This window comes from Alosa sapidissima, chromosome 5 (assembly GCF_018492685.1).
Source record: "Alosa sapidissima isolate fAloSap1 chromosome 5, fAloSap1.pri, whole genome shotgun sequence".
Taxonomy (NCBI): domain Eukaryota; kingdom Metazoa; phylum Chordata; class Actinopteri; order Clupeiformes; family Clupeidae; genus Alosa; species Alosa sapidissima.
Genome location: NC_055961.1, coordinates 33,790,357 through 33,815,399, shown reverse-complemented (window position 1 = coordinate 33,815,399; position 25,043 = coordinate 33,790,357). Strand labels below are relative to the sequence as shown.

The following is a 25,043-nucleotide window of genomic DNA, read 5'->3' as shown; positions in this document are numbered from 1 at the left end:
TTTTAAAGTTTTAAAATGACTAATTGCTATTTAGACAAGTACTTTTAACATTTCAGAAGTAGGCCTATAAAACTATTGCATGTGACTGCATCTGCAATTGTAGGCTACGTAGTCTTCTGATTGGAATGTGACAGGACTGCATTGTAGTGTAGCTGCCCAGTATCAGGTGTTTCACAAGGATATGAAGATAACAATGAAGCAACCCTGATGGCATTTTCAGAATGGACTGAATGTGACTGATGACACAATTCATCACAAGAATAAGTTGCTGCATACATCATGGTTGCATGTTGTCATGGCAGCAGGGGTGTATTAGTAACCAAGTTTGTGCACTTCTGTCTACCATATGATTATAACCATAGCCTACCTATATAATAGAGGCGCCCCCTCTCCCATCATGGAATCTAAACCACTGACAACATGATTACATAACAATAAATCACTTGGTTGCCATGGTGATAGCAAGAGACACTATGATTAATGTATGCTAAGCCGACTGATTACCTCCAGTTAACAGGATGCACACCTCTCATCTCTGCAATTTGCATTGACCCCATTCCTAAAACGGCCCCCAATCCACCCCAATCTCAACCTCTCCTGTGCACTCTCTCTCTCAAAAAAAGAAAGAATGAATAGTATCCACATGGTCTCATTTTCATGCCTCTCATTTCCCCTTCCTGCCCTTCTTCTACACCCACTGTAATTTGGTTGCCCCCTCATCTGCAAAGGCCCTGTGTTCATCTGTTTTACCCCTACTGCATTCCTGCTCTATCGCCCCTCTCTATCTCGTTCACTCTCCCTGTCTCTCTGACTCAACAGCCACCATCCAGTCAGCTCTTTATACCCGTCACCATAACAACCACAAATGTTCAGACAGATTCGTTGGCACTGCATGGAGAGGTGTACTGCTCGAGAGGCAGAGAGAGAGAGAGAGAAGCATTAAAGAGAGATTGAGAGAGGCTAGCCGCCTACACTCAGGCAACAATAAATGTACGTTCCGTTCCACAATCATCAGAGACACTCAACTTCTGATCTCCAAACTGGATTTCCATGCATCTGATGTGCTATGGATGTGCTGTAAACAGTCACAGATATGCAACTCACTGGCAGCCATTTTAAACTGTTCATAGAGGAGAGAGAGAGAAAGGTGACATCTTTATAAAGTAAAAGTGCATCCTAATTTCTGACCTGTAGACAAATTCTGCATCAGATTCAGAGTGGTTTGAACATTAAAATACATCTCTATAACTATCTTTAACTCTAAATACATCTCTTAAAATGTAACTCAGTAAACATATGTAATATACATATACATGTGCAAACTCGGTGAAATCCAAATGTTTCAACACAAGGCTTTGTGTGCTCCATCGCCTGTGGTACGATCCATTGTGTGCTCCATCGCCTGTGGTACGATCCATCACCCAAATGCCATATCTGGGGAATAAATGGATTACAGATAATCGCACGACATCTGCAAACATGATTGTAGTGGAGAGATGCACAGTAAACAGAAACAGAAGATAGAAAAAAAAAAAGGATTCCTTGAGTTGTCTGCATAGAAGAAGCTTTCCAGGAAGTGCTCAGAAATCCTGACTTCATAGGTGGACACTTCAGCATGTACAGTCACACCGGTGTGGCGGGAATGTTTGAAAATTAATGTTCTAAAGAATATCTGGGTTCATTGAATTCAACATGGAATTTAGAATCTTACATTGTTGCGGAACAGGATCTTTTGTTAGAATGTTTTGGACCCAAAAATGTTGACGATACGAAAACTGTCAAAACTGATTTGTTGACCAAAAATATTAGTTTCTGATGAAAAATATCTTCTGAATATGTATCTATAAAAAAATGTTAGGAAGACTATAAAGACTCCCCACAAGGTTAAAGCACAAATGGTGAAGCAATAACACTTTTGCATTAAAAAAAAAAACATATTTGACAATTTCTAATCCTATGTATGTGTTATTCTATTTTTAGTCATGCACATGAGTTGTTCTTCCATGGATTAACAAAGTTAATGCTTCCCTAACCGAATTTATCTGATACCATGTACAAACATATTAGTCTTATTATCTTATGCTGGTCCCAGTGATAAGCAGGAAACCTGTTTTTTTTTTTGCCACTGGGTTGGTTTGGGGGACTATCAGCTCTTGCTTGCACTAGTGGCGCTGACGTCAGCTGGCCCCTCATTGCTCCGCTCCGCTCTCCCCCGCTATGTCCACACTTCCACAGGCACGATGCCCTCTTTGCTGTTGAGCGGGGGGAGCAGGTACTCGTCGCACAGGAAGTGCAAGGGGAAGTGGACGAGTATGCCGCGGATGGCCTTCAGCTCCTCAGCGGCCGCCTCGGGGTCCGTCTCGATCATGCCCCCCGTGGTGACGTGCGCCGAGAGGGCCGCCATGCTGCGGATGGAGTCCGAGGGCAGGCAGCGGAAAACCTGGAGGAGGGAGTGACCAGACGAGGAGGCAGAATGCCAGGATGGGGCAACAGGAAGGAAATTGAGAAAGGGCAAAGGGGTCATTCACACAGGTCATTCAGTCAGGAGTGTGTGAGAAAGAGACTAGAATGGAATCTGATGTGCATGTGCATGTGTATGTACATGAAATGGTTCTGGTTTATTCGGTCTGTCTGTGTGTGTGTGTGTGTGTGTGTGTGTGTGTGTGATTTCTGACTCTAAATAACCTCCTTACCTTCTCAAAGATGGCAGCATTTTCTCTGGCAATACTGTTCCACATTGCATAGAAGAACTCATCGCTGACTGGGTCATCGATGACGACGGAGGGATCAGACTCCGCCCCCAGGAGAACCCTGTAGACCAAAGGGAAGTGAGAGGAGAGTGCTGGTGTGGGTGTGGTGCCTGCGCCGCTTTGGCCAGATTTCTGCCACATGCCAGCAATGAGAGATGCCTTTGCCAAAAAAACGCATTTAGCCCAATCAAGCGGAAAGTGGACACTGCAGAGACCACTGAGGTAGCTCAGGAATCTAAGGTCACCTTCCAGGTACACCCCCTCAAACAAAACAATCAAACAAAAGAAAGAAAGAAAAAAAAAAAAACTTTTCTTTCACACAGAGACATTGGACTAGTCCTGTAATGCGCTTACAGTCCCAGCTGGTTACCTTGGAAACTGCAATAAAAAAAAGAATATTCTGGGGTAGCTGGCAGTATGGCACAGAGTGCGCCGACACAAATTACTCCTCTCTCACACTTAGGACAGGAAATCTGGCCAAAGAGCAGTATGCTCACGTGTCTCTCTCTCTGTGCGTGCCAGAGACAGCCACCCGCCCTCGCAAAAGCAAAGCGAATGGCTGCATCGCTACTCGAAAGATGCCCACAGCACAAACACTCCAAATCTCACTGCAGGGCTTCACTGACAAAATCTTGGACACAGATATCTGAGCGTGTGTGCGTGTGTGTGTGCGTGTGTGTGTGTGTGTGTGTGTGTGTGTGTGTGTGTGTGTGTGTGTGTGTGTGTGTGGGGTGGGAGGAGGAGGGGGGGGGGGGGGGGGGGGGGGCATATCAGGATAATCTCACACAAGGGAAATGAGAAGAGCGCCTGCACTCTCCTCAATGTTTAAAGATGGATGCTGTTTATATGTTTACGCCATAAACGAATAAACAAACAACCACAGCCATTTTGTGTTCCTGAGCAGAATCTCCTGCAGAATTTCAATGTATTCCTCGGAGCTTTAATAATCCAAATAAAACTGAATGTGCGGGCTGTAAATGGTTTAAAGTGGGAGTGATTTATCTCCTCAATGTGAAGAATCTCTGCGGGAGCGTTAAGCCCCTTTACATCCTAAACACACTGTAAATCACTACAAGCTTGTTATTTCCCCATCCATTAATTCAGATGGACCGATCAGTCATCCACAGAAATCCTATCTACATTTTGTGTTAGTGAATAAATGCCCCAGCTTGTCTGTGTGTGTGTACATACGTATGTGCATGCAAGTGGCAAGTATAAGTGCATTTGCCAAATTTATCTCTGTCTATTATTTCTGTTGTAAATCACTCTAAAGCAATTGATATATTCCAAATCACCTCAGGACTATACACACACACTGTCTACTGGAACACTAATAAATCCCACACTGAAATAACTTAATCGTAACAAACACTATTTGCACAGCAGATCATGGACAAGTCAAGCTTTTCAAAATCCTAACCCTCAGCAGTCCACCAAACAGGGTAGTAGTAACAAGTCTGTAGCCTTAATAACATCAAGTCTCTATACAGAGAATGACACATATACACTGCAATAGGACCCCACAGCAAGGCGCTAAAATAGGGCCACAGGATGTCAGATGTATACAGTGTGACATACAGAAGGAACGTGTGACTCACAATTTATTTTATATTATACTGCCACTGAAGCACGACTACATCATTTATATTATACTGCCACTGAAGCACGACTACATCATTTATTCTTAGCCATTGTAACGTTTCACCAAAGATTAATACATATCGTTGTGAACTGTGTTCAACAGTTAATCTGACATAGTGCAATACAGTACCACTACATACTGTGTGCACGTCCTTCCTTGCCCGCATAAACAGAGTCCTTATACTAACTGTAGATGAGATCCATTTGTACTTGGCCTACAGCCTGTTGACCCACCTGAAGCACTCTTTGCGCAGGGCCAGGGTCAGAGGGCCAGCCTCGTACTCCTCTCCGTTCATGACAGAAGGCACGCGCTCCTCATCCTCCACCAGGATGGCCAGCTCACTGTCACGACTACCCAGCATGCTCCTGTCGTTGATGTTGGCCGACCCTGCAGAGCGAGGGAGGAAGAGGAGAAATGTTGGGAGAGATGGAAGATTCTAGAAAAAAGCCTTATCAGAGCATCAGATGAAAGGGTGTATCAAAAAAAACTTGGTTACTCCTTGATCAGGTCATGACATGACCACTAGCTGTGTGAATGGTGCAACAATGCCTGTAAATGCAATCCCAGTGCACGACAGCAGGGGGCGAGATTATTACATCGCTCAGTATGCATCTAAATCAAGGTTTCAATTAACTGCTGATTAAATACCTCAGTTAATGTACACCTGTGGTAATGGTCTAAAAAGGTCCCAAAAATGGCACCGATCATTTCATGGGTAAACCTTCTTGGTATCTGGCACACTGTTTTGATGATATAAAGTATTTTAGCTGACTGCGAAAATTATGACTGACTGAAAATGGGATTAACTCCAGATTTAGTGTAATAACCAAACATTAGTATGGTTATTACACCAAGGAGTATGAGAAGATAGAAGAACCAAAACACGAGATAAAATATATTCTCAAAATAAAATATATTCTCAATACCTCATACCAGATGGCTTAATCCAGGGTGGCTTAAAGCAACACCAAAGAACTTGCTCTCTGTCGCAAGCACGCACCAGCTTTGCAAATAACGATGTCCACAGACAAGGTAGAATATGTTGCACGATTTATGAAAGTACGATGACATCAGATGCAAGTCAAATATGTAGTTTCTTATGTCTCATTCCATCGAACTACAGATCCGTTCCCCGATCCGGCAAACTTACATAGTGCGGTTATAGCTGATAGAGGGCCGCAAAGCGAATGCAGAAGTGCCGTTCACCCTGTTACAAGTTGATGAACCACTGAAACGATTTTGGAAACATTATTTTAAGGTACAAAAAAACTCTTTGGTGTTGCTTTAATCCAACATATTTATGATTAACAAGTGACCTAAAGGTACATGATATTAATTTATTATGATAATATTTCTGAGAAAAGCATCTTCTACAGTTAGATAGAATACAAAAAGTACTGATCAAATCATTTCTCTCACTGATATATCAAAATATGTTACGCAGATTATACAACTTCTGTTCAAACATCAGTGGGTGCTGAAGTTGTTGTATGTATTTTCTAGCTCCTTTCAGAGTCAGCTCAGTCAAGTGCTAATGACAGTGACTCATTTTCATGGACGGTTTGTTTGGGACTCCGACTGACCGTTCAAGTCACTCACCGATAATGTAGCGGCGGTCATCAGCGATCAGGGCCTTGCTGTGGACATAGACGAGCTCAGTGACCGGAGACTGGCACAGCATGTCATGCTTGCGCAGGCCACACAGGGAGATGTACTCTGTCCACTCCCCCTTCTGCACTGTGGGTGGGGGAGAGGAATGCATACCATTAGGACTTTAAACTAACATACTGAACATGTTACTCATGACCACAGAGTTGCCACCATTAACCACACCGTCATATTGATACAGTAGGTAAGCATAGAAATTCATTCCCCAAAAGTTTAAAGACTGGGAGTGGATGATGAGCAAGGGAAAAGAAAGACAACGAGAAGCACCATAAAAATATGATAAAACAGCAAACCAATTACTTTGTTCTTTCAGCCTGTGCAGAATGGAACATTCTCCACGATTCATAGTCCTGAAAAACAAACGTTGGAGATTTTAATTACTAAATGAAATCTGAGACTTGTGTGTGTGTGTGTGTGTGTGTGTGTATTAAAAGCTTTTTGTGCACCTGTATGTAAAATGCAGTATGGTCTGGATAGAGTTGCCTCCGCCCTGGGTAATGTCTCCTTCAAAACCCGGTAGGATGGGCACCACCACAAACACCCGATACTTCTTCTGCTCTCTAATGGAGCGCACACACACACACACACACACACACACACACACGCACACACACACACACGCACACACACGCACACACACACACACGCACAGAGTGAGAGACATAATATGAGTTACCACAACAGGCATTGTGAGAACATGGCAAACACTCAGTAGGATGACTCATGTACTCTTATGAAAGGCTTGGCTACTAATGTGGGTCTGATCAAATCTGGCCTGGATCAGAATGAAAGATACACTCATGCCACCTGATAGACACAAATACAACCATTCAAATAAGAAAAAAGATAAAAGAACCAATTAATGCCGCCTATAAACACACACATACTGTACACACCCAAGCACATCAATATACTTGCACATATAAACACAGCTTCCAACTAACAGGTCTTACAGAGAACGCAGCCACTAGTAGCACAGAAAAGTAAGAGAGTGAAGCCATAGGGAAAAAAACGCACTTGTGTGCACGAAGAATCCTCTCAACAATGGCATCACCTATGCCATTATGTACACTCTTCCTGTCCGCACAGCTGATGAAGAACTGATTCTGTGGATTGAAAAGACATATTAGAACCACATAGGTCGCATATATTAGGTAAGGAACAAGTATGCAGATTTACTGGTGTGCTGCCAAAGTGCCTTTTCAAGTAAGTGCAATAGGAGTGAGCTTGATCCTGCTCAGCAGAGTACCATAAATGCATTAAGAAATAGCACACATGCCCTACAATGTGCCGAATGACAATTATGTAGACCTAGAAGATTAAAGGCCCCACTATACAGAATACGGATTTAAATTCCATAGCAGTATCAGTATTCCATAGCAGCCGTGCATGTCCCTCATTGGATTAACCAGGTGAGTAACTTTCCGACTGCGGCCACTGTGGCTGTGTGTGCGTACACGTTGTGAGCAATACCTCGATGTAGATGTAGTGCTGGCTGTTCTTGATGGTGTCCACGTATGCATTCATGATCGAGCACTCACAGGTACCAACTGACCAGCGGTCTACCGAGCGTAGCACCTGCAAGCAAAGAAAGTTGTAAGCTTAGCCCCCATCTTCACCCCCACATTTAAAACCCCATAGTTTTTAAAGAAAGCCTCTTGAAAGCATATGAAAGTGTGTGTGCGTCCATGTGATCATAAAGGGATGGTGTGTGTGTGTGTGTAGACACACCTGCACTGAGGCGTTGCCTGATCCAGGCACTGTAAAAGGCAGACTCTCTGCAGTGATGTGGGACTTTGGCAGCAGGTAAGGGTAGAAGTCATCGTTATGCTTATTAAATATCTGAAACAGAGTGTAGGCAGACCAAGGCACAAAACCATTACAGCCAAATGAAAACATGTTTCATATCACTTTTAAAACTCAAACTATAGCTGCTGGATTGGGTGCTACATTAATGGTATATTATCGATGTCTGGAAGCATGAATATGAATAGCATTTTATATACAGTTGTGTTGAGATGTGCGTCTTTAAACCTTTGTGAAGTTCCAGCGCTGAATGAAGTGGCGTGCCAGGTCTCGGGCAGCCTTTCCGTGATGTGCTGCGGCCAGGTCACGCCAAGGGACCCGGGGAACCTGGCTCCGATCGATATGGTCTGTTCAGGCAAAGAGTGAACGCATCTCCAAATGACTGACAGTAATGAGCTCAATCTGTCACTGAGTTGTACTGTATGTGTAAGCCTTTAGCAAATTTGTGTGTGTGCGCTGTATGTATGCGCGTGTGTGTGAGTGTGAGTGTGAGTGTGAGTGTGAGTGAGAGAGAGAGATTGTCTGTGTGTGTGTGTGTGTGTGTGTGTGTGTGTGTGTGTGTGTGTGTGTGTGTGTGTGTGTGTGTGCGCGCGGTGTGTGCATGTGTCTGTGTGAATGTGTTTCTATGTGTGTGAGTGTGTGTGCCTCTGTGTCCCAAAATTACCATCAAAAGGGCAGTCCAGCTGGGTCCAATCCTTCTTGTAGAAATTGCTGTAGTCTTTGCCAAGCCAATAGCGTGTGTTGTTTTTCAGGTTAAGCTCCCCTTCGGGTACCGGCTCGGACTCTTCTGCGAGAGGGGCGGCAGACTCGTCAGTCCCATCCGCATCCGTCTGAAAGGAATTAGAGGATGGAGGAGAGCAACACAACAAAGAGGCAAATAAACAACAGCGTATGGTCAGAGATTTGATCAATGTACATAATTGAAACATATCATGTCATCTCCCATTTGAGAAAATATACTGTTATTGTAATACTACAATCCTCAAGTTCAGGATTGTCAGGTGACCATGGCATCGAATAATTCATTTCGTTCTGATCTTGAAATGCTGTTAATTTATATTCACTTTGATAATCGCATCAGTACGGATTTTACCCAAAATGCAAACAAACATTTTTTTCTCTGAATTCATTTGCTTTAGGTTAACGGCTACCTTGAGATTTGACCATTTGGCTGCATTAAGATTTAACCTAAAGTATATGTTTCTGTTGATTTTAACCTAAAGTATGCATTTCTGTTGTTAGTAGCATGAACGTGTTTCATGCCTCTCCCCACCTCTGCTCCACCATCTGTTGTGTCATAGGCTACCGGTGGAGAGTGCAGATCTGTCAGCCTATAGCACCTGTCGTCCCATCTCCCGAAGCAGAGGTCAAGCCCACCCATGAAGGCGACTGATTGGTCGATGGCCACCATCTTCTCGTGATGAGCCCACAGGAACACCACAGATGCCACGTGGTCTGGATGCCTCATCACCTAGGCGACAGTAACATCAAACAAAAGCGGTCATACTCATATCAATGAGAGCAATACTATCATATTAGATTTCCTGCCCTAATTTGACTAAGATAATCAATAAGGATTGATTGCAGTGTCTTGATTGATTAAATTCTAAATTAAAGTTCCAAACATTTAACCGTAAAACAATTGCATGTCTATTTTTTCCTGATCTTATTTTTCCGTCTTTATAAACGTTTTTTTTTTTTTATCTAATGCCATCACCACATCCTGCAAACATATCTTTTCCACTACAGTTTTTCGCCTGGTGTGGTCCTCCATTTCTTTCCTTGAGTAGCGCACTCATAATGATCTTTAGGAGGCTCTGAAGTGTCTCTAAATGTACACTGGCAGCTCATACCACACCCTTCAAGGCTGTGCTGCACTGCCATCTGATGTTCACTGTAGTGCATAGGTGCCATCGACCGGAATGATGGACAATTATTACATACAGGACAAACAAATCAGAACATGTAACACAAACGCACACACACACGTATACACACACACACGCACACACCTTGATGTTTGGATGCAAGCTCATCAGAGTTCTCTTGCTGTAGCCACTGTTGATAGCCAAGGCCAGTTCCACCTCTTTGTACAGCAGCACACACACTTTCACCCCTTGCTCCTACAAGCACACAGATGGGCAGATAATGAGAGCGAGACAGAGAGACGAAGACGGAAAGAGGTTTGCATCATTTCAGTTTAAGTTATGAGGGTGCTGAAATAATGAAAGTTATATTAAAACGTAATGCCACGGTTATTGTATAACAGTATGAATAGGAGAGCTATTAGATATCATCAGTAAACATCACAGACCCAGTCACATCATTAACATTACTAATTAAATACAGAGTTTTCCAAAGGCCTACTGCTTAATTATTAATGGCTGGAATTCAGGTTGGTGCTGGATCTCCTTTCACATGTTTACACGTGGTCTCTAGGAAGCAGGAGTTCCCCAAAGAAAGTAATTTGATGCCACAGAAGATGCCATGTAATGCCACTTCAATATCTGACAAAAGGACCCTGAACAAACTGATCAACATCTTGGACAATGAATGTCATCCACTCTACAGCACTATTAAAAAGCAAAAGAGCTTGATCAGCTGGAGACTTCGCTCACTGCCATGCACAACTGAAAGGCTGAGGAAGTCATTTATCCCCAGGGCCATTGAACTGTTCAATGCTTCACTAAAGGGAAGAGGAGAGATACTGTAGACTTCTCTGCTTAGTCTGTCTGCCTCTCCACCCTCTCCATGTTTGAGTACTGACGGCCCACTACTGCTTTACTACTGTTTTACTAATGTCCACAGCCTAATGTTTTTACTACTGTTTTACTGCTACACTGTTTTTCATGCTATATTAGCACACATGACCAATGGCTTCTGCTACAATATTGAATGGCTATAACCCTATTACCTCAACCTGTTCTTGCACTGACATAGTTTTTTATATTACCATGTCTACATTATACTTTACTCTCCTATTTGTCTATATTATTTATGCTGGTCTCTAGACCTTATTATTGCGCTGTTGCACTACTGTTGGACTACTTTTTGCACCTTCACCATGACACTCACTCTCTTGAGCACCTTACCATGCACACAGAACTACAGGACTAATGTTGGACTACTTTTTGCACCTTCACCATGACACTCACTCTCTTGAGCACCTCACCATGCACACAGAACTACAGGCCAGTCCCGGCCCTGTCACTGCAAGCATCTCATGCTTGATCACCCTTAACCTTATACATTTCCACCCCTATTTTGGAGTTTTTCCTCGAAATTGCACACCGCCTACTTAAAATGGCCCTGTTGCCACATACTTTGACTTACAATCAAGTGCCTGACCTCTTTGGAAAGCTAAGGCCTTGTAGAATTTTTTGGTACCAATAGATTGACTGTGTGATGAACTATCAGAGAGTGGCAAAGGGTAGAATGATAGTTTTTTTTATAGGCGGTTATGCACATCTCTAGAAATGACCACATTCTGCCCTCTTGGTCACTTATTTTCTCTTGAAAACACCACTGAGGCCCACTACCAGGTCTTGTGAATCTGTATGTCAAAGTAGATCCTTATAGGATGAAGTATGACTGTGTGGGACCCATATTTGTGTGGGCATACACATGCGTTTTGCTAAGTGTCCATTTGGAGACTCCAAAAGGACCTTTGGTTACCCAAAACTAAAACTCTTCCTATACAAGAACCCCTTTATGCAGAACCATGATCTTGGTGTCAAATGAAAGGTTACAGTCTGTGTCTCATGATGGAGTGATCCCTGGAGAGCTTTGCAGTGGCTGTGCCATACATTTAGAGATGCATTATCTGACCTGGAACTCTTACTTTTGCTCCAACACCTTTGAGATTTCCATGAAAAAATGACAAACAAGGTAATGCAGCAAACATTTGTATTATAAAATGAAACAAAGGTAAAAATAGTAAATATTATTATCTCCCCCTTCCTCTGCCTCTCCCCCTGCTTCTTGCAGCACCCTTTCCTCTTTGTGTCCCACTGGTCTCAGCCACCGGCTCCTCTTCCTCAGACACAGGATCCTCAGCTCTTGATGTTTTGCTTGGTGGGACCCAGTCTTCATTGCTGTCACTGAAACAATTGTACAGATGGAAGTTAGACTCAGACCCACTAAAGTATATGAAAACCCTTCCCAACAACTTATACAAATTATATAAATGTGTGTACTCAGGTCACACCTCCCCTGCACTCTTTTTTACACAAACACACACACACTGCATTCTCACCTAACTCCCCTCCCCCAGATACCAGAACTATTCACACCTCCCCCTGCACTCTCTTTTACACACACACACACACACACACACACTGCATTCTCACCTAACACCTAAAAACTATGCACTAAACATTACAAAAGCAAACGAAACTGTATCTGTAACTGTATATGGATATAAGTAGTATACTCACAGCTCGAAATCAGGGTCCTTCCCAGCTAAAAAGTTGTGCTCCTCCTCGGAGTCGCATTCGGAGAAACTACTTTCGGCTCCTCCAGATCATCGATGTCCTCCGGTTCAACATGTTTCGTTTTTGCTTGTCTTTTTGGCATGTTTTTACAAACAAAAACCTTCAAAAACTGCCTCTTGCTTGTTCAGTAAAACACTTCCAAAACACTGCTTCGGTGACTATGTTTACGCATCTGTTTTACGCATTGAATTTAGCCGACAAGGAAGTAGAATGTGACGATGTGTCACATGTCTAAAGAAAGCTCTCCTCATTGGCTACACAGACATCTAGGTCCCATCTCATTGGCTCAATCAGACGCAGCGCTATTGCCATTCAAAGACTGGTTGTCAGATTCATCGCTTACGTGACTCATTGGCTTTGATGGCATCTATCTCGACTCTCATTGGTCCTACAGACATGTAATTGGTATCGATGGAATCAGAAGAGCCTCGTGAACACGCAGAGTACCGTGAATCCAGCGACAATAATGGAAGTAGAACCGAAATATATGGATTTCCGCGAAAAATAAGTTTTTACTTCGCTTCTTTTCGTATGCATCTGTTTTGTTTGTACTGGCGTGTACAACTACTCAATATATTGGCAATAAAACAATGTAGATATTTTACATCTATGGATTCTTACGAAAATTTCAAGACCAAGCATGCTGGGCTAACTTATTGGTACGGCCATACAGACAAGTGACAAAGTATGAACGCAGCAACTTTGGGGGGTGGTGGAGGGGGGTATTCTGATATGTTATATATCGGGATAAACTTATATTTTACACACAAAATATATGTTAATTCATGGAAAGCTTTACATATATCGATTCTTGAGATTCTCAGCTTTAAAATGGTATATAGCATGACTATGGTAGTTCATGATAAGGTGCAAAAAAATGCATGGGGGTTGTTGGGGGGAGGTGGGGGGCACTGTATTTGTCCCGAATTCGGGTCACTATTAATGTACTGGGTTTAAGCACACTGTGGATTTTTTATTTAATTTATATAGTATATTTAGTTTTGTTAGTTTTTCCTTATCTTCTACTGTCTCTATTGTACAGTGGAGTTTGGTTATATGTATGTACTTATACTTATATTTACCATTTCTGCTGTAAGTGCATGTTGTGTGTGATGTCTGTATGCTACTGAGCCCTTTGAATTTCCCCTTGGGGATCAATAAAGTATCTATCTATCTATCTATCTATCTATCTATCTATCATCTATCTATCTATTGTCCAAAAACTCCTAAAGCCTTTTTATATTTAAAGCTGTTCAAAATTATTAATACATTTTATACTCAGACTTAAACTTGTACATCAGTGGCCATGTGTGTGTGTGTGTGTGTGTGTGTGTGTGTGTGTGTGTGTGTGTGTGTGTGTGTGTGTGTGTGTGTGTGTGTGTGTGTGTGTATAAAAAAGTATTTCATATCATATTATGAGGAAAAGTTGGCATACATGTGTCCCAAAAGAATTCAGAAACCTTAACAAACAAGGCATCAAAAGCTAGAACAAATCGATATGGTCAACGTCTACTGAAGGGGCTATGGAGTTGTCAATCAATACTGGAAAAACTGGCTGATGCGCTCATCTTTATCTACTGCCTTTAAAGCAATGTAAAGACCAAATGTGGCTACCAGCAGAACAGGAGACTGAAAAAGTGAGACTGAGAGAGTAGAGGGAGATATAAAGACCTTAAGGCTAGCGAACCTAATCCTCTATTCTGTGGTCAACCTGCGGCTTCTTCTGAACTAGGAGAAGTTGTAAGTGAATATGACAATGTAAGAGCGTGAGGTATGATAGGCCGGTCGGTCTTACTGCTTTGCGTTTGAGGATAGTGTCCAGGCGCCAGTAGTCACCAGTGGCAGGCCGCTTCAGGAAGACCTCTGGACTGAGCCTGGAGAGATACAACAGAAAATGAGCAAATGGAGAGTTAAATAGCAGGAAAAGAGTGCGTAAGTCGAGCAGGGTGTTCACTTACGAACCTAAAGTACCAATAAAATGCTTGTTATTGAGGCGAGTTCCTTATAATGTAACCATGGAAACAACAACCATGCCAGATCTCCTTACCACCAGTCAGTAATGAAGATCTCCTCCTTCGCCTGTTCGAGAGCCTCTGCTACATCAGAAAAGTAGTGGCTCCCATTGACATACCTGTGACGCAATGAGACACACAGTCACAGCAAGTGAGGAAATTACTGGTTGATTTTAACTCTTCTGAGTTACAAGTGAACTTGTGTATGATGAATATCCCTTGATATGTGCAGAGATATCAAATGCATGCTGTAGCACATGAGCAGGTCTGTACCACTTGGTGAGGGTGTTGGGGCGGGGCGGGGCAAAGCTCTGGAAGCGGTGCAGCTGCAGGAAGTCACTGGCCTCTGACAGGCGTTTGATCTCGTGGCTCCACCACTGGGCCTGTCTGTATGTGTTGCACTTAATGACCAGCTTCCTGGATACCACAGAAACATAACGCTCGGTTACAACCAATGGAGATATTATTCTTAGACAACATTAATGGCATTCCAGAGTGTTTTACATTTCTGCCGAACAATTGCCGTGTTGTGTTATTTTACATTCCTGTCAGAAACTGTAATAGGAAGTACCAAGGGCGTAGGTTTGGTCTCAGCTTTGGTGGGGACACATCCCCAAATCCTGTTGTCATGGTCAGTGATGAGCAGTAGCATCGCTTTTTTGTCAGTAGCTTGGCAGTAACGTCGCTATTTACAAAACCAAGTAACTTTTCAGTAGCTAAGCTCTTTTATTGATCAAGTAGCGCAGTAGCGTCCTTGAAAGCTCATTTCTCCTGGACATTTCTGACATTTCACACATAACAGCGTTTCCCTGCAGCCATCAAACACATTAACTAGGAAAACAGGATGTTTCTGTGTCGACGACAACACGCCGGGTACAAGCGCATGCGTAAACATACAGACTAATGTTCACGGTGACGACACACCATAGACAGCGACACACACACATACACTGGAGGGAAAAGACAGAATGGCAGAGAGCCCAAGATCCGTTGAAGAGCATGAACATGTTACACCATGGCCATACCTTCAAACGCAGGCTACGTCACTTTAGTCGAGACCAACGAAGAGAAATATATTTTCAGATGCCTTCTGTGTAATCCAAAGAAAAAAAGTTCCTGTCGACGTCAACGACATCCAACACAAACATACAAACACACGTTCAGGTGATTGAATTTCATTGAACTACCGTTTTTCCATTTTGCATCAATGAATGAAATTAAATTTAAATCAGCTAAAAAAACGAATTAAGTTGGAAAGTGGTGGGAGAATGGAATAATTGATGAAGTTCAAACAGTTAGATAACTCATGCCAATCATATTTTAGCCTTTATCTGATTGACAGTTGTGTTGATCACTAAAATTGCATTGACTTGGCATGCAGTTTGATTAACTGAAAGTAGCTACTAATGTAGCTTATCAAGCTACGTTTGACAGTTTGTAAGTTAGCTTCCTACATTTGTATCGGTGGTAGCTTTTGTGTAGTGAAGCTGAATTTATTGTAGAGTAGCTGGTAGCTTAGCTCACTACACATATCAAGTAGCTTGCCCATCACTGGTCATGATACCAAAGTTATTGTTTCGATACCGATACCAAGAGAAGAATCTCGATTGTGATACTTTTATTCAAATTTGATTTGATTTGGAGTTTCCCACCACCTTGACGCCATCATTAATATTAAATATTGTGTGATCATTCGCATCAGTGGCAATCCTAGACTTTGATTGACCCTCTCCACACACACACACACACACACACACACACACAGAAAGAGATGGCTTATGTCATAGGTATTCATATAGGAATTCATATAAACAATATATATTTTGATAATAATTTATAGTATTTTATGATCTGCAATTATCTGCTAAATATATTTAGTAATTTGAATAAATCATATTGATATTTAAATTATTAGGCTATACTTGTCTTTATGTCATTACATCTGTGGTGTGTATGTCTAATTGAGTGCCTGTCACCTGCAACACCAAAGAGTTTTTTGTACCATAATCCTTCCAATCCAAAATCGTGTCAGTGGTTCATCAACTGGTAACTGGGTGAACGGCACTTCAGCATTCGCTTCGTGACCCTATATCCGCTATAACAGTACCCGACACACCCGCTCGCTTGTCTGCCAGTGCCACGACAAAGTGAAGTATGCTTTGATACTCTTGTGCGTGTCAGATAACCCCCATTCAGTTTCAGCCAATCAAATGACAGTGTTTCTTTTACTGTCGCCCTGGCCATCTGACTCAGTACAAATAGCACAAAGGAGTTCACTAAAATATTGATGGGGACAATTTTGTCATCTCAAAATATTGATGGGGACTAGTACCTAGCGTCCTCCCTTTAATCTACGCCCATGGGAAGTACTTCCCTATAACACAGGAAGACAGCAAATCATGCATTAGGATTTGAAAGGGTCAGATGATCCATCATCTGGTACATAGCAGACCAAACCAAACTATGAGCCCATTAGTGAGACACACTACAGTGTTTGCATTTTGCATCTTGCAAAGTGCACTTGCACTCAGCCATCTAAACCATCTTTGTCAACACCAAACGTTTCTTTTCAATCCGTTTCAATACATTCATTGCCCGGGGCAGTACTTGCCGGGTGAAGGTCTCGATGCACACGCCATGCTGGGTTTCCGTATAGGCGCGGCCCACGTTGACCCTCAGCTCCGGGTCGAACAGGAGTACGAAAGAGATGACCCCCGAGTCACGTTTCATGTAGAGGAGGAAGGAGTCCTTGACCACCAGCCAGCGGCGTGACCAACGGACACAAACTTGGTGATGACCGATGCAGTTCAGGCCCTGGATCCGGTGACCTCCTGACCTTTTCTGAATTAAGCCCTCCCTGTGTTGGCAGAGCAGAAACAACACCAGCATGCTGACTGAGCAAACACAATGCTGAGGGGCTCTAGGCATACACAGGCTTAGAGCAGAAACACACACACACACACACTAACACACACACACACCTATTAATAGGTGCAAGTCCTTAACCTAAGTGTATTAAAGTCGCTCATGTTATCAGAGGGGAAATTCCATAGCTTGGTAACAAAGAGCTGATTCTTTTCTTTAGGCTGCCTTCATGGATGACTAGTGCATTGCTTCTGGATGGCCTGACTCTGAATTGGACATATCTAAACATGCAGATGGGCCATAAGGGGACCTAATGAAAGATAGCCCATTCAAACAGATAAGGAGCTCGAGCTATGAGGAATTTTAAGTGCAGTTGCAATGCGTTTCTTCATTCTGGCTACAGCATTCTGGACTCATGACAAGTTTGTGGCAGAGCTCCTGAGCCAACCAAACAAAAGGGAACTGTGGTAACAAAACCCAGTTGACTCTCTCCTGGGCGATGGACCACAGAGATAGCTCACGGGTGACTGCGCGTGCGCGCATGTGCGTGTGTGTGTATGTGTGTGCGCGCGCGCGCGCGTGTGTGTGTGTGTGTTTATCCGTGAAACTGCTAACTAAGAAAGACACGCCAATTATGATGGAGGGGAGTTCATATCAACAAACATTTAATTCCTCTGACTAGACTGTGATTAGTTATCTTGAGGGGTCTTTGTTCTACCCTTGTTCTACATTTGCATAGCTACAGGAAATGGAAATGGAAACAAACCCAATGTCATCTGGGGGTGAAGCAGGGAGCTAATAGAACCTAGCTATATGACAGTCCTGGTGCTCAGTGCCGACAAAGAGGATTTTTAACACACAAATTTAACATCAGTAATTGTAACACCTGGATAGATAACAACTGGGATATTTCAACAAGATTAATAAGTTAACATACAAAAACACACAAACACACAATTACTTACAGTCCTTTAAGCCCAAGATCTTTGACAAAGGACAGTTGGCTGACAGCGAGAAACTCCAACTGCAGATAAAGAAAACAGACATTTAACATACATGTCTGAATGAAAGCGTACAGACTGACTGCATATGCATATGGGGGGGCGTGTCTATGTGTGGGCGTGTGAAGTGTCCACATATACCTACCATACCGTGATAGTTTTTACAGAAAGCATTTTCTAGAAGGCCATTCAGATAGTCCTCCAAGTATTTCTGAAAAACAAAAACAGATTTAGTGAGCTACAGATGTGATGGAGGGTAATGAACTGAACTATTTCTGCACTCCGCTACCACATAAACAACCCAAGGCAACACGAGTTCACAAGAATACTGGTCATTCTTTGTAGATGTGTGTTGCTGGTGGTAATGGACTACATGATCACACTATGTGCAGCATTTCTATGTGCAAGTCTAACATCCAAAACTGTGCAGCTCATATATTGCAAAAGACTGTGCACTGGTGAAATACTACATCCTGCTATGGATGGGTACTGTAGATTTCAGCTGATAATTTACAGGTTTGCTGGAGGCTCTCCTCCTCTCTGTTCCATGCAATGTGGGCATCTCCTCAGTCATGTTCTCCAACTGTTGTCTCTGAATTGCAAACCTTAAATAAAAAAATAAATGAAAAATTTACATAAATTTGTGGTCACATAAAATTGTGATATGTACCAGATATGCAACTGGAATTGAAGTTAAGGAAGACAAAGCAAAGGGCATCCAGAAGTAGAATCAAAATCCTGGACACAAATCCTGCTGCAGGTTGTCTGGATTTTACTATGAATTTGCATGTGTGTGTGTGTGTGTGTGTGTGTGTGTGTACGCCCAGCACGTAAATGAGGGCGTGTACACATTACTCACCTTCCCAGGGGTAAGAACTGCAGCATCATCTTATGCTTGTAGAGGTCACGGTGGAGTTCCTGGAAGTGTTTATATTTTCTCTTCACCGTCCATGTGAAGTCCCCGTGGTTCAGCTTGACCGTGTAAAGGGTGCACACACGTACCTGGTCCACGACACACATTCACATTCATTTAATTTAAATTTATTTAAATCATAAAACACACAAGTCATTTCTCTTTTATTAAAAATCACTTTAGAGGCCGTTTTCAAAACCATCCAAAACGCTATTTACGTGTGGAAAGCCCCAAACATACAGAAACATTTTCATTTTAAAAAATGCCCAGGTAGATGTATACAGGGTTTAAATCACAAAGCAAGGTGACACAACACACATGATTTACTTCAACAATAAAGCAAGAGGTAACTGTACTATAATAGAACTGTTTATGTACTGCATTACATGAGTAATTGACTGCATTCTTTCATGGAAATATTAACACACCTTTAGCCACACAGCCACAATCAGCATGAATGTGTTTGTGTACGTGTACATACCTTGGAGCGTGTGGTGTATCTCTCTGTGTTGTCGACCCTGCATGTGATGGGGTTGCAATGCAGTAAAGGGGACACATCCCCCTCCTTTAGGGCGGGCAGGTAATGAATAGCCAGAAAAGGGCGCAACTCTGGGGGGGGGATTTGAGGGGAGAGACGTTAGCAAAACAAGCTAAGGTACCATCAACCCTGCACTGGCAATCACCCAGGAATGGACATGTCTGGCATCTCTACTGCCCCCCAGTATACTGTATGCATTTGTTGTGTGTGTGAGTGAGAGAGAGAGAGAGAGTGTGAGTGAGTGAGTGAGTGAGTCTACACAAGAGAGGGAAGGGAGGAGAGAGGGGGGGGGGGTGTTCTCACCACTGTTGTTCTTTATAGACTCAAGTTGTTCCTCTGACAGCTGCTTGGAGCAATCTTGGGAACGCAGCCACCTCATGGAGGACGGCTCCCCCGGGCTTGCCATGGTATGTGCTGGGACTCCACCCTCAGCTCTTCACAAGTGCACACACCTTGCATACAAAACAGATGGATAAAGAAGGACAAAGAAATAAAACAGACGGTTCTACACAAACACACAGTTCTACTAACTACTAACTTTACTACTTCATCTCTGGAAACCAGACCAAAGCCGAGCGTGTAGCTGTGGTTAGACTGAAAGAAAATCAATTTGAGCCTTTCAAAGAAGATGGCTGAGGTAATCTTGTGCGGTTAATAAATTATCCTGAAACCAAATAGAGTGGGACGAGCCTTTGGGAGATCACAGATCACGGAGCCTTGTCTCACCACACTGTGCTGAAGTTACACACACGGAAGACAAGCTCCCCGCCGGGTCTTTTAGGACTGCTTAAACTCAACAAGGGGCTCTGTGCAGCTCAAAGAGCCCCTTGTCCAGCGCAGCGAATGACCACTCTCAATACAGGTGACCTCAACTCTGGGAAAATTAAGAGACATAGAAGTCTGTTTTGGAGACATGCTGCAACAGAGGAAGAGCATACCACCAACACAGCTGTGTAAAGTCACAATATATTACAAGATACTTTCAGTTCTTTATCACTTCTGCATTTGTTTATGTTTCACCAACCATGCATAAGATGGGGAGTGGCACAGTGCAGGTATTTTGGCTGAACAGGTTAAACTCAAATTACAGTGCACAGTACCATCTTTATAAATGTTCTTCCTTCCCCCTACAATTTGATGCATCTTATTGTTTATTTTATTTTGTCTTATTTGTAGGCCTATACATTTCACTACAATTTTTGTCTACCATTTCTTTTGTTGTTATTGTAATCTTGGCTTCACTGAAAATGAAAACTACCCTCAATGAACCTGAAAGAAAGAAAGAAAGAAAGAAAGAAAGAAAGAAAGAAAGAAAGAAAAAAATTCTGACCTTGACGTAGATTGTGGGATCCCATTGAAATCTACTGTACACAAGCATCACACTACTGATCACCAAAGCACAAGCATTTCCTTTGTCCCACTGTGTGCACAGAGGAAGTGAGAGGAGTGAATGACCTCCACAGGCAATACTCCCAACAGTGTTGTGTACTCAGGGTCATATGATCCCAGGCAGCCTACAGGACTACTCCCCCTCCTAACCAAGGGCCCAGTACATATGGTTTTATTCAAGAGGATACCACAGGTGAGGCATGACACACACTAGGGAACTATGGCTTTTTCAAACACAAACACACACACACACACACACACACACACACACACACACACACACACAGTATGAGAGTGTTTGGAGTTGACTATGGACACTGATTAAATAAAAGAACAGTCAGGGAAAGGAGTTGAGAAAACTAGAGAGAGTAGTCTGTTTTCTGTCTATAGAAAAACGGGTGCTTTTTGCTTTTTTGGGTGTCATTTAGTTAGATAAGCCTGTAACCAGTTAGACAAGGGAAATGAATGACCTGAGGCCGATCACCAAAGCCCACAGGATCACTAAAGTATCATGAGAAACTAGATGTACCGCAGAGCGGTACAAAATATGACCACCGCTCACTGGTATCTGCTAGACAATAAGTACCAAAACATGATTAGTTCATTAGTGAAATTTACATTTCACATGTAAAATTAATTTTATACAACCCCACCCCCATCTTGCCTGTTCATAATTCTGAGAAATTCTTGAATTGTGTGCATGTGTGCGTGTACACGTTTATGTTTATGTGTGTGGGTGTGTGTGTGTGTGCGTGCTTGTGTGTTTGCCTGCGTATGTGTGTTTGTGCATGTGCATGCATGCGTACATATGTCTACTGTGTGAGTATGTGTCATACGTATGATTACTGTGAATGTATGTGTGTGCGTGTGTATCTGTTTATGCACATCTGTGCACATGGAATGGGTTAACATGACCCCTGGAGGCAAACATACGGAAAAAATTGGTCATCCTAGGCCCTACGGTTCTCAAGATATTCACAGAAAACTGTGTCTGCCCTACCCTCCTTTCGGGGGATCCAGTACAGCGGGGGGGCTACAGATCAAAACGAAAAACGATGGTTCCATGCCCACCAAGTTTCGTGTACCCCGGTCTTTCAGTGTCCCGGGAATCCTTGTTGGTGTACGGTCACTAAATGTACACATAAATTATTTTATTGTAAGGCCCCCCATGAACGAAAGTTCACAAAACTTGGCATGCATTCGGAGGGTGTCATAATGATCCTACACTTTCAATTTCGTGCAGTTTTGACCATGTCAGCCAGAGATATTGTGATGAAAACACCTAATTTTTTGCTTTTTAATTTTTAACTAGGTGGCGCTATACATGAAATAAGTGGTAATGGGATGGGTTGACATGCCCCCTTAAGACCAACATACAAAAAAAAAGGTGGACCTCCTAGGCCCTACGGTTTTCGAGATATTCACAGAAAACTGTCTCCGGCCACCTACAGGCCAGTTGGTGTATAGTAACATAAATTAATTTATTGTGTGGCCCCCCATGAACGGAATTGCACGAAACTTGGCGTGCATTCAGAGGGTGTCATAATGATCCTACACTTCCAATTTCGTGCAGTTTTGACTATGTTAGGTCACAGATACCTGCGATTACAACACCTCATTTTTACTTTTTTGTGTTTAACTAGGTGGCGCTATACATGAAATGAGTGGTTATGGAATGGGTTGACATGGCCCCTTGAGATCAACATACAAAAAAAATGGTCCTCCTAAACCTTATGGTTCTCGAGATATTCACAGAAAACTGTGTCTGCCCTACCCTCCTTTTGGGGGGTGCAGTCCAGCGGGGGGGCTACAGATCAAAACGAAAAACGATGGTTCCATGCTATCCATATGGATGGTTACATGCCCAGGAAGTAAAGGTGGTATAACAGGTGTTACCATACAAATGAACAATAGGGTCTGCTTGTTTCAGTTCGCCTTTAGAGCGATGTCAAGCTGCATTGAAGTCCTGGTTAATGGCCTTCAGAGCTAAAGAGAATAGATCAGCAGAAAGTAAGGTGATGCCATGGGAACCAGGTTCCAGGTAACAGCCTACCCAGAGAGAAAGACAGAATGGAGGAAAGTAGGCTATGGCAGGGTGTGGTGTGGACGAGAGAGGGGAAGGCTAGAGCCTTAGCATGAAAGACTGATGCACGCAATGTCTCTATTTTATTCTTTTTTAGTCAAAATGTTTGCTGTGGTTAAGGAAAAAATAAGTTTGCGGTTTGACAGCTAGTCATGACTCATGTATATCAGGGAAATAGCCTAGGCTACATGCGAGAAGAGAGTGCCAGTGCCAACAGAGAAGGATGGAACACACACACACACACACACACACACACACACACACACACACACACACACACACACACACACACACACACACACACAGGAAGAACGCCCCTCATTATGATTCATAATTCTTACTTTCGGTTCGTTGTGCTAGAAAGGGCAGCAGGCAAACAAACAAACAAAAATCATCGAGAAAGCAGTCCAGACATTATTCAGAAGGTCTAGCTCTGTTTTAACATTACACTCTAATATGGGGAAATTGCGTTGTAAAGTTGCCAAATTCCCAGCACTGATTGTTGCGTTAAGAGAAGTCGAAAAAAGTGAATGAAACAACACATTAAGTTGTGCTTAGGTTACAAAATCGACTGGTTTGTTGATTTGAAGAGAAGATGACTGACGTTTTGATGACTGGCTACTCCAGAATCACGGTCGTGGAGGGCAATGTTCCAAAGTTTTCCAAGACCAAAACACTAGTATTTTAGGACATAATAGGAATTTTGAAAATTACAAGTCATCATGGCAAAAGAAAAACTCCCAAGGGCATGTGAAATGATTAGTAAACGGGAGAAAATGTTATATGCTAGGCAATTAACATGCTTGTCACGACTACCTTGTCAGAAAGGTAAGCTTATCTATCAAAACTAAATAGGCTAGAATAAGTATGGCTATAATGCCTACTTGATCGTTGCAAATGTAAATATGTGTACATTTAGCCTAGTTTGAGTTCACGGATTAAGCGAAAAACAACAAGGACCAATAAAATAATTCAAAGAATTGTTAACAAAGCCAATTCAATTGACGGCAAAATAGTCGTGACCAACACATAGTGTATATTTCTGGAAGATGCTATGAAACTGTAACCACTTACTTTAAAACGCTGGCAACCATTTGCGTTGCAACAAATTAGTTATCCTTGTTGAAGATTATTTTGGGGCAACTTTTGGATTTTCCCCATCGGTCCTCCGCCCTACAGGATTTACGACAGTCGGGACTAGGGTAGGATACTTTTCAATGCGTCCAAAAGGGGCTGAAAGGTTCCCTTACCGTAAGTTCCGGAATAGCATCCGATGAAAATGGGTTTCTTCACTCAGTCATTTACAGATAAATCAGTAAGATGTAATGTGACGTGATGTGAAGGACTGCCATCGTTTCCGAGGTAAATCCAGTACTTCTGTTAGTAACAGGCTATGGCGAATGTGAGTAAGGGCGTTCTCCGCCAAGTTGTTCGGTTTTTCCGTTCACTGTCATCGAATGAGATCTAAATGCGTAGCTACAATAGTTCCACTATTTTCAAACTCTGACTTTGTCTCGTGGAGAAAAATCCTTGAGCTAAACCACGTTTCCAGCGATGCGTTTTTTTTTGCATCAGTAGCCTAGAGTAGGCTACGTGCAAGTCTGCATCAGTCGTCATGTGGGGTTTGAGGAAGGAAGGCAGGCAGGGAGACATTCATATTCTGTGAAAGATTCTAAAATGTTTCAGATTCATTTGGCATAGTTAGCTGAGTGTAGCTTAAAGTCGTAGTCTAGGCTATCTAAATAAACACACTTACAGTTTATCACACAAATCCACAGTTAAGATTCAGAATAACTTGGACTAAAAAGAAAGCAACACAACATAATGTAAAGTGGTCACAACAAAACTATTGAGATGTGAGTGCAGGTCATGTCTCAACAATG

At 42.6% G+C, this 25,043-nt stretch overlaps 1 protein-coding gene across 3 annotated transcripts; it reads right to left on the bottom strand.

The window, feature by feature from the left end:
- Positions 1 to 1,757: 1,757 nt before the first annotated feature.
- Positions 1,758 to 24,538, bottom strand: pld2 (phospholipase D2). 3 transcript variants are annotated; one of them, XM_042092490.1, is made up of 24 exons: positions 24,411 to 24,538; positions 19,992 to 20,140; positions 19,632 to 19,759; positions 19,097 to 19,239; positions 18,752 to 18,842; positions 18,383 to 18,448; positions 18,202 to 18,260; positions 16,983 to 17,228; positions 14,645 to 14,788; positions 14,407 to 14,490; positions 14,155 to 14,233; positions 9,879 to 9,989; positions 9,140 to 9,337; positions 8,531 to 8,696; positions 8,095 to 8,213; positions 7,792 to 7,902; positions 7,534 to 7,638; positions 7,078 to 7,166; positions 6,507 to 6,620; positions 6,361 to 6,410; positions 5,992 to 6,129; positions 4,626 to 4,779; positions 2,694 to 2,811; positions 1,758 to 2,440 (listed from the first exon to the last, which is right to left on the bottom strand). In XM_042092490.1, exons 2-24 carry the CDS (start codon positions 20,092 to 20,094, stop codon positions 2,216 to 2,218), a joined length of 2,841 nt encoding a protein of 946 aa, XP_041948424.1. In that variant the 5' UTR covers positions 20,095 to 20,140; positions 24,411 to 24,538; the 3' UTR covers positions 1,758 to 2,215. The 3 variants fall into 3 exon arrangements, with proteins under 3 accessions (XP_041948424.1, XP_041948423.1, XP_041948425.1); XM_042092489.1 differs by lacking the exon at positions 24,411 to 24,538 and adding an exon at positions 24,235 to 24,388; XM_042092491.1 differs by lacking the exon at positions 24,411 to 24,538 and adding an exon at positions 21,019 to 21,108.
- Between the last annotated feature and the right edge of the window lie 505 nt (positions 24,539 to 25,043).